The sequence below is a fragment of the Gadus chalcogrammus genome, chromosome 16 (assembly GCF_026213295.1).
Source record: "Gadus chalcogrammus isolate NIFS_2021 chromosome 16, NIFS_Gcha_1.0, whole genome shotgun sequence".
NCBI lineage: Eukaryota > Metazoa > Chordata > Actinopteri > Gadiformes > Gadidae > Gadus > Gadus chalcogrammus.
This window is the reverse complement of record NC_079427.1, coordinates 2,862,637-2,880,106: the sequence shown is the minus strand read 5'-3', so window position 1 is coordinate 2,880,106 and position 17,470 is coordinate 2,862,637. Positions and strand designations below refer to the sequence as shown.

General features: G+C 43.1%; 1 protein-coding gene across 1 annotated transcript in view; it reads right to left on the bottom strand.

The window, feature by feature from the left end:
- Nucleotides 1-17,470, bottom strand: part of LOC130406730 (uncharacterized) — a 47,284-nt gene that overhangs the window by 10,908 nt on the left and 18,906 nt on the right. Inside the window, exons 10-12 of the mRNA XM_056612417.1 lie at nt 16,997-17,068; nt 14,004-14,111; nt 12,096-12,383 (exon numbers count right to left, since the gene is read on the bottom strand). Coding sequence (XP_056468392.1) covers nt 12,096-12,383; nt 14,004-14,111; nt 16,997-17,068 — 468 coding nt within the window. The remainder of the gene's footprint in view (nt 1-12,095; nt 12,384-14,003; nt 14,112-16,996; nt 17,069-17,470) is intronic.

The following is a 17,470-nucleotide window of genomic DNA, read 5'->3' as shown; positions in this document are numbered from 1 at the left end:
CATCAGAAGTAATGGCAACGTCAGTGTTGTGAGTGCTACATGGTTTGCTAGGTACGCATGACTTACTGGTAGCATTACAAGCAATTGTAACTGAAAATAAACATAGCTAAATAACTTCAGTCAGTGAGGGCAAAAATAGGCCCAATAATAGGCCCAGATTTTTTTATTTACTTTTACAAATCAATAGTAGGCCTGATTTGACTAATATGCTTTGCATCCTTTCCTTCTCAAATGACAGTGATGCCACTGGTGGCTTTGTATACATTTTGTTCACATAACTCCCTCCCTGCTATTTTGTAGTTCACCAAAACACCCTGAAACAACTTGAGTCTCACATTCTTATGCCACCATACACCAACAGTGCAAGCAGGCCAATGGCAACCAAGCGCGCAGTCCTTCCTCCCTCACTTTAAAAACCACCAGCCGCCACTGTCACATACATAAGGATGATCAAATGGAAAACCTGCTCCCGACCAGGTTTGGTTGAGAGCATAATGCCGCGTTTCCACTGCAGGGTGCGGTACGGTTCGGTTCGCAAAGGTGCGGTACGGATTGCGTTTCCACCGCCAAAAGTGGGCGTGACCCGGACTGAGTCGTACTCGTTTTGCCCTCGTTTTCAGTACTCCTCCGTTGGGGTACTGAAAACAAGACGAGACGCCTGAAAGGGTACCGGAAAATTTGAGCTACACACCCCCTCCGTTGATTGGTCAACAGAACCGTCACTTCCGGGCGATGTGGGGATAAAAACAAACAAACAGTAGCCTCGAGGTATTATTCTTTACAATGAACATGTGGCGTAAAACGCTTGCTTGGGCAAACAAGTAGGTGGAGACGTTCCTCTGCATTCTTGGGGAGGAAGACGGATGTTTACGTAGCTGCCGCGGCGATCGACATCCGGCCTACCATAAAGGGTACTGTCGGCGTTGGAAACGCGACCTCGGAACTGAGCTGGGCTATACCGCCCCCTCCCTCCCGGACTGAGGCGAATCGAACCGTACCGCACCCTGCAGTTGAAACGCGGCATAAGTCACCATGGTGATACAGCGACGCTAAAAGATATCGACTTTCGTGTCCCAGCTAACCCAGGCTTTGAGCGCAACATACCTCGCTAACCCACTAATCGAGGTTCGTAGTACAGGCCACTGGATTACTGTTCTCCTGTTTCCCTGAAGTTAGGGGGTAAGGCCATATGACACCATCGACATGTAATCGACGGCAACGGACCATTACTGTAAAGTAAACTATGGATATCTCTGGGTCTGAACATTGTTTGAAACACTTTAGATTCATCAAGTACACAACTCAACAGAATGAATAACATATATTTAATGCGAAAATGTTACATATAAGGGCTTTTAATATCTTAGGGATTTTATCATAGACGTGATTCTTTACGTGATATTTTAAATGATTAATGTTGGATTGCATCAGAGACAAGGAGGGTTAATAGTAGAACAGCCAAGAATGCTTCATTGTGCTGCTTTTACATCAGTCTTTTGTAGAATAATATATTATGTACCCTATGTTTCTTTTGTCATCTAGAACCCCCCACACACACACACACACACACACACACACACACACACACACACACACACACACACACACACACACACACACACACACACACACACACACACACACTTACATCCGGCGCAATTGACTTAATCACTGGCGCATGTGTCGTTGCTAGTTTGCAACTGGCGCAGAGCATTCTTTTCCCTCCTGCGCCACGCGTCGGTAAATTAGGGAATGACCTTGCGCCCCAAGGGGTGGCTCGGCGAAAGGAGGTGTGTTCTAGCGCAAACGTTCCCTGGTGCTATCTTGCAGTTTCAGAAAACACTTGCGCCACAAACCAGGAAATACCTGGTTTAAAGTGGCGTGTTGTTCAGATGCCATTTTAAGGGCACATGCATAATGTTGCTTGTGCACCTTGCGCATACACTTTGCTTCTCTCATCTACCTAGCCACACATTCTTGGTAAATTATTTGGGAAAGAACAGCTGATACAGCAGTAATAAGTTGTACTTTTAAATCAATGCATCTGCAAACACCGTACAGCAAACACATATTTACTTTTACTATCAAACATCGTGTACGTGCCCATAACTTTTAGGATTGATGAGTATTCGATTGTGAGAAAACATTGTTTTACCGCGAATGACTGTTAAAAAGAATGAATGAATGCGGGCGCGCGTGTGTGTATGTGTAACACACACACACACGCGCGGGCGCATCCATCTGTTTAAACAAACGCAAACAAACACGTAAGGCATAATACATACAGTCCATGGCAATGAATATTAACGGGGGGACACATTAGGAACACAAGTCGGTACTTGTGTTCCTAATGTGTGCAACATCTACGGCGATGTTGCACCGGTAAACTAGCGACATCGCCGTAGAACCGCCCACAAAGCTACTTGCGCTTGGCGCTTCTCACTTGCGTTTCAGACCGTTAAAATAGGGCCCTATGAGTTCTATGACCGGGCTATGGATGCAAACACATCCATTAGGAACTATGTCTGACCATGGGTTTTCAAGCCTTGGTCATTTGAGAAGCTATAGAAATGGATTGTGTGGACTATGTTGGGTTCCATAAAATATCAGTCATGTGAATCATTTGTACGAAACAAGCCATAGGTTTGGAATTGATATCCCAGAATCCCAACAGATTCCAGAAAGCAACACACCGTTGACCTTGTTTAAAAAGTATGTATTTATAAAATGAGTTCTTATTATGTTATATTATATGATTGATGTATAATGTATTATGATGATGATTATTTATCAACTCACCCAGTATCCCGTCACTAGCCGGCATTTTGAGGGGCAGATACGAGGACAGCTCACCAGGAAGGCTCTCCTGTCCGCTACTGCATGAAGGCTTCTTCTTAACAGGTTTAGATAGATTCTTTACAAGTCCTTAAAGACAAATAATGATAATAAATGGGCTTGTTTGCGCGATAGACCACAGACTACTCAAATATTATTTAAACACAATTATTCAAAATAACACCTGGAACAAGAATAGGCTCTAAAATGCTGAAGGAAACCCTGATGGCTACCTGTCCTGCCCCTCAACTGTACCTTTCAATAACTGTTGAGTCTCGACCGGTAGGTCCTCCAGGCCCTTAATACCTCTCAGCGGGTCCTTTGCTTTGGCCTTTCCTGGTGGTCGATTGCCGCTTTTCCTTTTGGTTTTTTCACCTGCTTTGAGTTGGAAATCCTTGATCAACTCACTTTTGTAACACTGCATGACAACTCAGCACGACGTATGGTTAAACTGACAAAACATAAACCGTATATTATACAGATTTAACATAGACTGTATATAATAAAGATTAAATAGATTTCACATAGACTGTTTAAACATAAAAAACAACCTGCCTAAGTAAAGTCTTTGCGTCAAAAGTTGCATTAGCTTGGTGTCTGGCATTAGCCACTTGACAAAGTAGAACAGCGTAGTAAGCTAGATTGCTATTGATGCATCATATCGATACATTAGGCCTCTACTGGATTACTGTTTTCGTGTGTTTCCCTGAAGTTACGGGGTAAAGGCCATATGACGTCATCGACATGTGACCGACGGCAACGGACCGTTACTGTAAAGTAAACTATGGATATCTCTGGGTTTGAACATTGTTGGAAACATTTCGGATTATGCAAATGCACTACTCAACAGAATATATAACATAGTATGTTTAATGCGTAAATGTTACATATTAGGCCGTTACTATCTGAGGGATTTATTAACGACGTGTTTCATGGAAATTTTAACTGATGAATGTTGGATTTCATCAGGGCAGATGCACGTGTTGGCAGGGCCTGGTGCTGGAGCACTGAACGGCTAAAGTACCGTAGTTAAAAAGCATTTATTCAGCATTTGCATATGAAGTACCTAACCTGCCTTCCCATCATATGCTGGTTCTTTCCAGCATCACCAACTTATTAGTTGCAATGGCGATTTGATGACCCCACTGTGATTCTGGGATATTCTTTATGTTGACTGCTGCTACTCCAGTGCTAACGCCTTAATTAAGTTGGTTCACAATTGTCATCCCTTTCCTACTTTATTTTATGTGACCCAAATGTCCCTTTATTGGGGAAAGACGTGACTTTAGTGGTGCTAATTAGTGCTTCATCATTAGCAGTCACTCAGTCAGTCACTCCATGTAGCTGATCGCTGATCAGCTGCGTTACTGTTTTTTCGGAGAATCCAAGTTCAGCGGTGGAATAAACCATTTTGTGACTTCTGTAAGGGGTGACAGTTAGCCACCACTATTTTTTTCTTTAGAAAGTTTAGTCACTTAAACCTTTTATTCAGCCAAAGTTACTTAAGATATTATTTACTTAGAAATAAGAAATTACAAACAAAAAACAACTTTTCATCTCAGGCTTTGAGGGCCCTCTCCCCATTGGGACCCTGGGTAACCAGTCCTATATTAATTATCTGGTGACGTGAAATGTATTTCGAAAGGAAAGTACTATGATATAGACTAGAGGGTTACGCAGGTCGACTCACTAAAACTAGGAGACTTCAACTCACCCAGCGTCCCGTCACTAGCTGGCTTTTTGAGGGGCGGATACGAGGACAGATCACCAGGACGGCTCCCCTGTCCGCTACTGCATGACGGCTTCTTCTTAACAGGTTTAGATCGATTCTGTACAAGTCCTGAAAGACAAATCAAGAGAAATAGCAGATGGATTATTTTCAACTCAAGCACAATAATGAATGGGCTTGTTTGCGTGATAGACTACACACTACATTCAAACATTATTTAAACAGAATTATTCAAAATAACACCTGGAACAAGAATAGGCTGTAAAATGCTGGGGGAAACCCTTATGGCTACTTGCCTTTTCATCTCAGGCTTTGAGGGCCCTCCCACCATTGGGGCCCTTGGTAACCAGTCCTGCTCCCCGCCCCCTACTATGACGCCCCTGTGTGTGGGTGAAGTACTGTACCTATCTTGACCGGTAGGTCCTCCAGACCCTTCACACATCTCAGCGGGTCCTTTTCTTTGGCCTTTCCTGGTGGTCGATTGCCGCTTTTCCTTTTGGTTTTTTCACCTGCTTTTGAGTTGGAAATCCTTGGTCAACTCACTTTTGTATCACTGTATGACAACTCATCACGACGTATGGTTAAGCAGACATAACATAAACCGTATATTACACAGATTAAACAGATTTAACATAGACTGTAAATAATAGAGATTAAACAGATTTAACATAGACTGTATATAATAAAGATTAAATAGATTTCACATAGACTGTTTAAACATAAAAAACAACCTGCCTAAGTAAAGTCTTTGTGTCAAAAACTGCATTAGCTTGATGTCTGGCATGAGCCCCTTGACAAAGTACCACAGCGTAGTGAGCTAGATTGCTATTGATGCATTATATCAATACATTAGGCCTCTAATGGATTGCTGTTTCCCTGAAGTTAGGGGGTAAGGCCATAGGACGCCATCGACATGTGACCGACGGCAGCGGACCGTTACTGTAAAGTAAACTATGGACATCTCTGGGATTGAACATTGTTGGAAACATTTTGGATTATGCAAATACACAACTCAACAGAATATATAACGTAGTATATTTAATCCATACAAGTTATATATTAGGCTGTTAATATCTGAGGGATTTATTATAGACGTGTTTCATGGACATTTTAACTGATGAATGTTGGACTTCATCAGGGCAGATCCAGGTGTTGGCAGGGCCTGGTGCTGGAGCACTGATCGGCTAAAGTACCTTAGCTAAAAAGCTTTTTTTCAGCCTTTGCATATGAAGCACCTAACCTGCCTTCCCATAATATGCTGCTTCTTTCCAGCGTCACCAGTTAACTTATTAGTTGATTTGATGGCCACACTGGGATTCTGGGATATTCTTTATGTTGACTGCTACTACACCAATGCTAACTCCTTAATTAAGTTGGTTCACAGTTGTCACCCCTTTCCTACTTTATTTTCTTTCATGTGAGCCAAATTTCCCTTTCTTGGGGAAAGACGTGACTATAGTGGTGCTAATTAGTGCTCCATCATTAGCAGTGAGTCAGTCAGTCACTCCATGCAGCAGATCGCTGATCAGCTGCGTTACTTTTTCTCGGGAATCTACGTGCAGCGGTGGAATAAACCATTTTGTGCCTTCTGTAAGGGGTGACAGTTAGCCACCATTTACATTTACATTTAGGGCATTAAGCCGACGCTTTTATCCATAGCGACTTACAATAAGTACATTTGTCATGTACTTATGTACCACTATTTTTTTCTTTAGAAAGTTTAGTCACTTAACCTTTTATTCAGCCAAAGTTACTTAGGATATTATTTACTTAGAAATAAGAAATTACAAACAAAAAACAACTTTTCATCTCAGGCTTTGAGGGCCCTCCCCCCATTGGGACCCTGGGTAACCAGTCGGGAGGGTTATGCAGCCAGGTTGACTCACTAAAACTAGGAGACTTCAACTCACCCAGCACCCCGTCATACGACGGAGTATTAGGGTCACACGTGTAAAAAAAAATTGCCGTGATGAGATTAAAATCGACACGTCGACTTTAAAGTCAACATGTCGACATTAAACTCGAAATGTCGAGAATAAAGTTGAAATGTCATGTCGACTTTAATCTCGACTTTAAACTCGAAATGTCGAGAATAAAGTTGAAACATCATATCGACTTTAATCTCGACGTGTCCAATTTCCGTTCCTCTGTCAGCACGCAGACGCTCCGGGCATCCTCCCAAGCGTGCAGCGGATGACATGAAGTAGTCATCCGCTGTAGTAGTGCGGCATTGCCATCAGTGGTTGCATTGACGGTTTTAGTCGCTATATTGTTTGGATGGAGGCCTACATCACAAACAATGACCCCAGGGTTATTGCCGACTACTTCGTGTCATCCGCTGCACGCTTGGGAGGATGCCCGGAGCGTCTGCGTGCCGGCAGAGGAACGGAAATTGTCGAGATTAAAGTCCACATGACATTTCAACTTTATTCTCGACATTTCGAGTTTAATGTCGACATGTTGACTTTAAAGTCGACGCGTCGATTTTAATCTCGTCACGGCGCAAAAAACTCAAGCACAATAATGAATGGGATTGTTTGCATGATAGACTACAGACTACTCAAATATTATTTAAACACAATTATTCAAAATAACACCTGGAACAAGAAAAGGTTGTAACATGCTGTGGGAAACCCTGATGGCTACTTGTCCTGCCTTTTCATCTCAGGCTTTGAGGGCCCTCCCCCCATTGGGGCCCTTGATAACTAGTCCTGCTCCCCCCCCTCCCCTACTATGACGGACCTGTGTGTTGGTGAAGTACTGTGCCTTTCAATGACTGGAGTCGCAACAGACTGGAGTCACAACAGACGTATAATAGCCATATGCCCTAGAGGGTTCCGTCCATGGCCCGTGCCGATGAACTATACCTTACGTCACGGAACATTGATGACAGAGATATCAACTCAGTCGGCGCCGGGAAGATGTCCAACGGCTCGACAGAAAATTTGAAGTGGAAGCAACAAACTCTTAAACCCTTAGCCATTTTTATAAAACGCGTATTTTGTGATGCTGTGTTATTGCTGTAATAAGGATGAGTGTGAGACGTCTTAGAACAGTTGCTGATGTTTAATATTTTTTAAAGGTCCTATTGTAGCGACAGTTTTCCTATAAAGGCCGCTAAGAGGCTTAGGTGGGCTCCAGGCAGTTACGCGTCCTTCATTGAATCCAAGTCTGTTGATGAATATTGTTTGGGAGTTTATTAGAAGACCGAATGACAACTCATGAATGAAAACCTCTAGAGGGTAATGAAAACAAATAAATGAAAGATAAAGTGATGATGATGACAACGCTAATGAGGGTTGTTACTGACGGTAATTTGACGGTAGTTTGACGGTAGTTTGATGGTAAACAGAAAATATAATCAGGTTCGCCACTAACCCCCTTTGTCTCTTACCCCCGCCTGCCTGAGTGCCCCGGTATATAGATTAAACGACACCCATGTGTCAATCAAACGGAAGTGACATGAACCAAAACAGTGTGAGTAACCCTTCAAAATAAACAATAAACAAACAGACCAAATATGCATTTTGGCCCCTACAGGTCCCATGGCATTAAAATTTCACTTTATGAGGTTTTCTAACATTAATACAAGTTCCCCTAGCCTGCCTATGGTCCCCCAGTGGCTAGAAATTATGTTAAGTGTAAAAAGAGCACTAGGTATCCTGCTCCTCCTTGGAAAAATGAAAGCTCAGACGCTCTGATTTTGAATTTGGCCCCATATGTCGTCAGAAGGGGCCAAGTTAGCTCCCCTTTCTCTACCTTGCCTGCCTAGAGAATTTGGCCCGCCAATGAGCTACTACCGTGCAAGCGCCACATGTCTGTCTGAGTGTGAATACACACACTGTAACGCAAGTGTTGTACACTTCTTTGTTATTTCAATAACCGTTCTGCTGTTGGTGTTATGTCGCATAACACATCAGGTTCTCTGATGTCTCTTGTATTTCCACAACGAGACTGTAGTGGGGGTTATCTCAGCCTGGGTTGAGAAGGGATTGGGGGAAAATAAACTTTGGCATTGATTCCCTGAAGTAAATGAACCGCGACATGGAGGAGAAAGTGATTTTCCACGATTGTCTCCTGCTGGAGCCTGGCTGCCCGCTGCCAAGACACCACCGCCGCGGGGCACCACCTCTGCGGGGCGTGGGGCCTCGGCGCTGCCCGCTGGCTGCCCGCTGGCTGCCCGCTGGCTGCCCGCTGGCTGCCCGCTGGCTGCCCGCTTCACTTCATTGTCACCAGATTAAAGATAATCTGGTGTGATGTGACCATTTTCTTTTGGTAAACTATTTAGAAATATTAGGTTTAGAATTTGTATCCCAGAATCCCAACAGATATTCCTTGTTTAAAAAAGGAATTATGTATTTATAAAATTTGGTCTCATGATATGATAAACTTTTTAACTGGTGGGTGTGAAATGTATTTTGACAGGGAAGAAATATGATATAGAGGGTTATGCAGGTAGCCTTATTACTCTTAAGACTAGGAGACTTAAACGCAGTGTGCTGTGACATTGGGTGAAATTAATTAAAGACATTGAATCAGAATTTCTTCATTGTAGATTTTGTATCACGTTCCTCCTATTATTAACACCTTTAAGAATTATATTGTTTTGTAGTTACAAATTGATAACTCAATGAATGTTAATAATTGGCACTAGCACAACTACAATGAATTAATTCATTAAACAGGAGACATCTCAGATTCACAAGTATATCCCTCTAGGTCAGGGATGGGCAACTTTCATGATAAAGAGGGCCACATTTTTCATCATAACCATCGGAGGGCCACATGACTGCACACTTCAACTAAACGTGAGCTGAGAGAAGCTACACAATTTTGAATTTGGTAGATATGATTTCCTGTATTCTGGTGCATTTTGGGGATGGCCACTACCTAAAAAATCATCCAGAATCATAACCTATGTACGGTATGTTAATTGAACCAACATACATTAATTTCATGTTTTCCATGCTCAAGCAGCCACATGAATGGTCAGTATTTTTATCAGTGCAAAGGGCTCACATACATCATCATTCAATGAAGTCAGAAAACTGAAAAACAGTGGCCCAACATTAAGTGCAACAACTCAATGAACTCAAACCCAACAAGCAGTTGTAGTAGTTGCAGTGGCGACTTAAGTGGATATCTTTAATGACTGATATCGCTTCTAAGCAAACTAGACGCATGGGTTTGCCTTCGAATTCTATGAATTCTTCTCATCTTTCTTGACCGAGTTTTCTGTAACTCGATCAATTATTATTATTATTCTTTTTTCTTTTCTTTTTTTATTATGTGCGGGCCGCACTGAGTGAGGATGCGGGCCGCACTGAGTGAGGATGCGGGCCGCACTGAGTGAGGATGTGGGCCGCATGCGGCCCGCGGGCCGCCAGTTGCCCATCCCTGCTCTAGGTCAACAACAGTAAAAAGCAGTTAAAGAACTGCGTGGTCAGTGGAGCTCTAGTTAGTTAAATGCACAAAGACTGTATATTATTGTTATGACCATGGGTCATTTGAGTCTGTATTTGAGTGTGTTGTCCCTCCCTACCAGAGTGAGGTGCTGTTTTTTCCCTCCCTCACTCTCACTCACAGGTGGTGGCTGGTGATTGGTGGGGAGTGGATCAGTCACACTTCAAAAGGACTGTGTGCTGAGGATGACGGCCCCTCTAAGTGGTCCCGCTATGTCTCGATGGCTGGGTCTTCCCGTAAAGTGCCTGTGTTAAAAATCTTGGTGTCTTGTTTGCAGGGACGTCCCTAGGAATTCTGGGCCCCCTGACAGAATTCAGTTATGGAGCCCCCCCCCCCCCCTCCCCTATTATATTTTTCCAAAAAAAATACAATTATATATAGCCTACATTCTTATATATTCATTCACATTTTATAATCATTAAATATTGGGTAATACTGGGTCAAAATTGGGTTGTCATTATCATCAGATGAAAATGAATAACAACTGTATAACAACATGATAAACCTACCTACTTACCTAGGCTACTTTGTACACTAGATAGTTAGTATTTAGTTACACATTTACACTTCTACTTAGACTCTCCTTCTCCCCTTCTTCTATTTCAACCTCACTGGTTTCTTCTGTGGGATCATCATGGTTTGAAGAGGGCCCTGACTCTAAGATACATCATATAATTCAGAATATATCTCATAATTATCTGAACATATTAAACAATGTTGTCAACAGTCTATTTGATTGGATTGAGCTGGGCATGACTAAACATGTATTTGTATGTTTTGATTTGCTGCATTAGCCTACAATAAATAGCTATTAATCTAAGGGTAGACTACTTGTAATTTTAGCTGACTTAAAACTTAAAAGCTAAAATGTAAGTATCCTTAGTTTAATGTCTGCTAATATTGTAATGCAGCCAATCAAAATATTCAAAATCTGTTTACATAAATGTTATTATCATGCTGGCAAGCAGTATGGAATGTTAATCATCGCATTATCTCCATTTATACAACGGGTGGCTTGAATCCAGCGATCTGATTGGTTCCTAACTGTTGTATAATGAGCGTATACATAACTGCTATGACGCCCAATCATTTTGTGAAAGTTTGCATATCACTCCGCACCTGGAAGTAGTTACAAAGTAAAACATATGTTGAATGATGGAGAGGGTGTAAATGTTGTTACTCCGGGAGTGAGCAAGGCGATGGAGAGACTAACGAAAGCTTAGGCACACGGCGAGTGAACTGCTCCATAGGATAAATTGCCGGCGAACCGCTCTATGGGAGCCTTCTCTCGGAGGGACGCTAAAGTGTGTTGCATAGCGACAGGCTGTGGTATGTGCTCATTATACCACTGTGAAGGGGGTCGCCGGCCCTCCGCTGCGCGTCGGGGCCGGACAACGCCCCTTAACAGTAGTACAATGAGCACATACCACAGCCTGTCGTGATCTATTGCTTAATTATACCATGGTCTGGGTGAATACTCGATTCTGATTGGCTGGAGGGTGTAGGTTAAAAAGTGTTAATTTACACCTAGGAAAGACGTTGACCCTATGAAGGCCACATTGCTTGGCAATGCCTGCATACGGGAGATATTAAATAGTCCGCTCGACTTGTAAAAATAATGTAAGCTTTTTCCTCTCTCTCTCTTTCCTCTCTTTCCTCCCCTGACAACCTGACTTCTTCATTTCACCGACCGGGATACACACAAACTGACTTGAGACTGCTAGTTTAAGACACTAGCAGTCTGCACTTGCTTCACAACGATCTGCCTGGCTGCTACTTTGCTCTGCAGTAGCGTAAGACTTGGGCTGTACCAAATAATGACAAATGAGAGGGGTGTTAATAGGGTGAAGACTTTCTAATGATTTTCTTAAAGAAATGGAGAAACAAACCACAACAAAACAAGGAAATAAACCACCTTAATTTGATGATTTAGTTTTGCACCAGCCTGGAATTGGCGTTTTATTAAATATCGCATATCGGCCTGTGAAGGTCCTCAACCTCCTTTATAAAACATGTGTGTCCCCCCCCCGCCACTATGACGACCCTGGGTTTGGGTGAAATACGTTACCTTCCAATAACCGACGAGTATTGACCGGTAGGACCTTCAGCCCTTCCAGACCACTCAGCAGGTCCTGTGCCGTGGCCTTTCCTGGTCTTCGGTCCTTCCACAGCAGCAACATCTTCCGTCTCTGCTTGAACTCAGCCATCTCTTCTTTCTTGATGTCGTCCAGATCTTCGTCCGTCAGCCCCAGGTGGAGGGCTGCCCGCTCCCACCTTCGTCCCAGAGTTTTTGCAACAACCCGGAGCTGCACAGCCGACAGATCCTGCCCTGGGGAGCGGGTTTCATCGACTTTGTCTGGAAAGAGAAACAACGCAATCCACACACAGGCGGGTCAAGTTCCACATTCTGACGATGTACCAGAAATGCAGATATTACCACTTTTAAAATCGGTGTGAGGGGTTAAGTCAAGGCTAAAAACCTGAACCAAACCTATAAAAGGTATCCTGTCACACTAGCCCCACACACACACAAACACACACACACATACGCACAGAAAATGTATGTTTGGTACATACGCTGTTCTTTCCAGCGTCACCAGTTAACTTATTAGCCTCACCATTGCGATACATCCACTGTAAACAGAGCGCATAGTACCATGGCTGCAAGCTGCTCAGTGCCACACCCCCACCCTCCTCCTTGACCCGCCTCTCTTCTCCTCATTTGCATTAAAGCTACAGACACCGAAACAGCGCATTTGGGGGAAGCTCAATGTGCGGCTCGTAGTGGCTGTAATTTTGCACCACGGCTGTATTTCGGGAACGACTTCAAATGCTGTGTTTGGGGCATACTAGTATCTATATCAAAGCATCCATGAAGTAGCATGCCATGGGACCTTTAAGTATCAAAAGTAAGAGTAATTTGGTGTAATGTAGTTCCAATGTCTTGCTATGTCCTTTATACACTTTATACACAGACAGAGAAGGCACTTAAAAATGAACGAGTCGTTCTTCCTTTCCACTACATCAAATAGTTTGCTTAAATATGGCCCTGGGGGCTTCATTTTTATATCTGGCACTTCTTCCATTATTGTGTGTTGGCTACAAACGTCAAACGTGACAGCGAAATTTGAAGGCTAAACAGAGATACGAGGAGAGGAGCAAAGTTGGGAGAAACCCGCCCAAACTGCAAGAATCATGATGTGTTCTGACTGTTACACTTGCAGTGCACGCGCAATCATTTGGACCTGTCACTGTACTGTCTATGGTCACGCATGCTGCACACAGACAGACACACACCCACACAGACAAACAGACACACAGACACACACACACACAGAAACACACACACACACACACACACACACACACACACACACACACACACACACACACACACACACACACACACACACACACACACACACACACACACACACACACACACACACAGTGACGCGCGCAGGGGCAACGCAAGCCAGCAAAGGTTATTTGCATCCAGGGGCCAGGGCTCCTGACATCACAGCTAATCTTAGGGTGCTGTCTTGTGATCAGACCACATGCAGAGTTAGACTAGACGCACCAAACACAGACAACACTCTCGCCAACATTGTTATTGAGTTCATAAGATAAAGGGAACTATCTTGTTTAAAAAGATGAACTACGTATTTATCTTGTGAGCAAACCATGACATAGAGGGTTACACAGGCAGACTAATAACTCCTACAACTAGGAGACTTGAACTCAGCATGCAGCCTACGAGGCCATTTAGGTGGAAACGATGCCCCCCAGTCCATAGGGCCGGACAGATCAGACTTACGTTTTATTCAGCCAAGTTACTTAGGATATTATTCACTTATTTACTTAGTCCCATATTAATTATCTGGTGACGTGAAATGTATTTTGAAACGAAATTACTATGATACAGACTAGAGGGTTATGCAGGTTAACTTGCTAAAACTAGGAGACTTCTACTCACCCAGCGTCCCGTCACTAGCAGACGAGGACAGCTCACCAGGAAGGCTCTCCTGTCCGCCACTGCATGACGGCTTCCTCTTAACAGGTTTAGATCGATTCTGTACAGGTCCTGAAAGACAAATCAAGAGAAAATCCAACAGATGGATTATTTTTTTATTTTATAAACTCAAACACAGTAATGAATGTGTGTGTGATAGACTACAGATTACATTCAAATATTATTTAAACACAATTATTAAAAATAAAACCTGGAACAAGAATAGGCTGTAATATGCTGTGGGAAACGCTGATGGCTACTTGTCCTGCATTTTAATCTCAGGTTTTGAGGGCCCTCCCCCGATTGGGGCCCTTGGTAACCAGTCCTGCTTCCATCGACATGTGACTCTGTCTGTCTGGACTGCATTTATATAGCGCTTTTCTAACCATTGGCCACCCAAAGCGCTTTACAAAATTGCCTCACATTCACGCACACATTCACACACCGACGGCCGGAGTCAACCATGCAGGGCGACTGCCAGCTGGTCGGGAGCAGTTAGGGTTAGGTGCCTTGCTCAAGGACACCTCGACACTCATCTAGGAGGAGACGGAGATCGAACAAACAACCTTCTGGTTACCAGCCAACCCGCTCTACCCCCTGAGCTACTGCCGCCCTGACTTGAACTCACCGTCCGTGACTGACGGCAACGGACCTTTACTGTAAAGTAAACTATGGACATCTCTGGGTTTTAACAGTGTCGGGTATATTTGGGATTATGCAAATACACAACTCAACAGAATATATAACATAGTATATTTAATGCACACATTTTACATATTAGCCCGTTAATATTTGAGGGATTTATTATAGACGTGTTTCGTGAAATTTTTAACTGATGAATGTTGAATTTCATCAAGGCAAGGCAAGGCAATTTTATTTATAAAGCACATTTCAGACACAGGGCCACTCAAGGTGCTTCACAGGGTGTAAATCAAATATAGAACACACATACAAAAAATAAGCAAATTTAAAGCATGGATAGAAATACAACATTTAAATAAAAGAAATAAAACATTTGTACAAAAAAAAAAAATAATAATTAAAATTACAGGTTAAAAGGGAAACAAGAAAGTTTTGAGACCCGATTTAAACAAGCTGAGATTCTCCGTGGACCTCAGACTCTCTGGCAGTCCGTTCCAGATATTGGGCGCATAAACGCTGAATGCCGCCTCTCCCTGTCTAGTCCTAGCTCTGGGGATTTTTAAAAGACCTGTCCCAGACAACCTAAGAGCTCTGGTCGGTTCATAGCGGATCAGCAGATCGGTCATGTATTTTGGCCCTAGACCATTTAGGGCTTTATATACCAAAATCAATATTTTTAAATCAATTCTCTGTTTGACAGGAAGCCAGTGTAAGGACTTCAGAACTGGGGTGATGTGATCCACTTTTTTGGTCCTAGTGAGGACTCGAGCAGCAGCGTTTGGAATTAGCTGAAGCTGTCTGATTGATTTTTTTGGAAGGCCTGCAAAGACACTATTACAGTAGTCAAGTCTACTAAAAATAAATGCAAGTTTTTCTAAGTCCTGCTGAGACATTAGCCCTTTAATTCTCGATATATTTTTAAGGTGGTAGTAGGCTGACTTAGTAATTGATGTAATGTGTTTTTTGAAATTTAAGTCGGAATCTATGACTACTCCAGATGCACTCCACCTGCATCAGGGCAGATGCACGTGTTGGCAGGGCCTGGTGCTGGAGCACTGATCGGCTAAAGTACCGTAGTTAAAAAGCTTTATTCAGCATTTGCATATGAAGTACCTAACCTGCCTTCACATAATATGCTGGTTCTTTCCAGCATCACCAGTTAACTTATTAGTTGCAAAGGCGATTTGATGGCCACACTGTGATTCTGGGATATTCTTTATGTTGACTGCTGCTACTCCAGTGCTAACGCCTTAATTAAGTTGGATCACAGTTGTCACCCCTTTCCTACTTTATTTTTCTGTAAGGGGTGACAGTTAGCCACCATTTACATTTACATTTACATTTAGGGCATTTAGCAGATGCTTTTATCCAAAGCGACCTACAATAAGTACATTTGTCATGTACTTATGTACCACTATTTTTTTCTTTAGAAAGTTTAGTCACTTAACCTTTTATTCAGCCAAAGTTACTTAGGATATTATTTACTTAGAAATAAGAAATTACAAACAAAAAACAACTTTTCATCTCAGGCTTTGAGGGCCCTCCCCCCATTGGGACCCTGGGTAACCAGTCGGGAGGGTTATGCAGGTTGACTCACTAAAACTAGGAGACTTCAACTCACCCAGCACCCCGTCATACGACGGAGTATTAGGGTCACACGTGTAAAAAAAATAATTGCCGTGACGAGATTAAAATCGACACGTCGACTTTAAAGTCAACATGTTGACATTAAACTCGAAATGTCTAGAATAAAGTTGAAATGTCATGTCAACTTTTATCTCGACGTGTCGACTTTAAACTCAAAATGTCGAGAATAAAGTTGAAACATCATATCGACTTTAATCTCGACGTGTCCAATTTCCGTTCCTCTGTCAGCACGCAGACGCTCCGGGCATCCTCCCAAGCGTGCAGCGGATGACACGAAGTAGCCATCCGCTGTAGTGGTGCTGCATTGCCATCAGTGGTTGCATTGACGGTTTTAGTCGCTATATTGTTTGGATGGAGGCCTACACCACAAACAATGACCCTAGGGGTTATTGCCGACTACTTCGTGTCATCCGCTGCACGCTTGGGAGGATGCCCGGAGCGTCTGCGTGCTGACAGAGGAACGGAAATTGTCGAGATTAAAGTCGACATGACATTTCAACTTTATTCTCGACATTTCGAGTTTAATGTCGACATGTTGACTTTAAAATCGACGCGTCGATTTTAATCTCGTCACGGCGCAAAAAAAAAATTTCTTCACGTGTGGCCCTAATACTCCGTCGTACCGTCACTAGCAGGCTTTTTGAGGCACAGAGACGAGGACAGCTCACCAGGACGGCTCCTCTGTGCGCTACTGAATGACAGCTTCTTCTTAACAGGTTTAGATCGATTCTGCACAAGTCCTGAAAGACAAATCAAGAGAAATTGCAGAAGGATCATATTTATTTTTTTCCACTTAAGCACAATAATGAATGGGCTTGCTTGCATGATAGACTACAGACTACTCAAATATTATTGAAACAAGATTATTCAAAATAACACCTGGAACAAGAAAAGGTTGTAACATGCTGTGGGAAACCCTGATGGCTACTTGTCCTGCCTTTTCATCTCAGGCTTTGAGGGCCCTCCCCCCATTGGGGCCCTTGATAACTAGTCCTGCTCCCCCCCCTCCCCTACTATGAGGGCCCTGTGTGTTGGTGAAGTACTGTGCCTTTCAACGACTGGAGTCGCAACAGATTGGAGTCACAACAGACTTATATAGCCATATGCCCCTGAGGCTTCCGTCCATTGCCTGTGCCCATGAA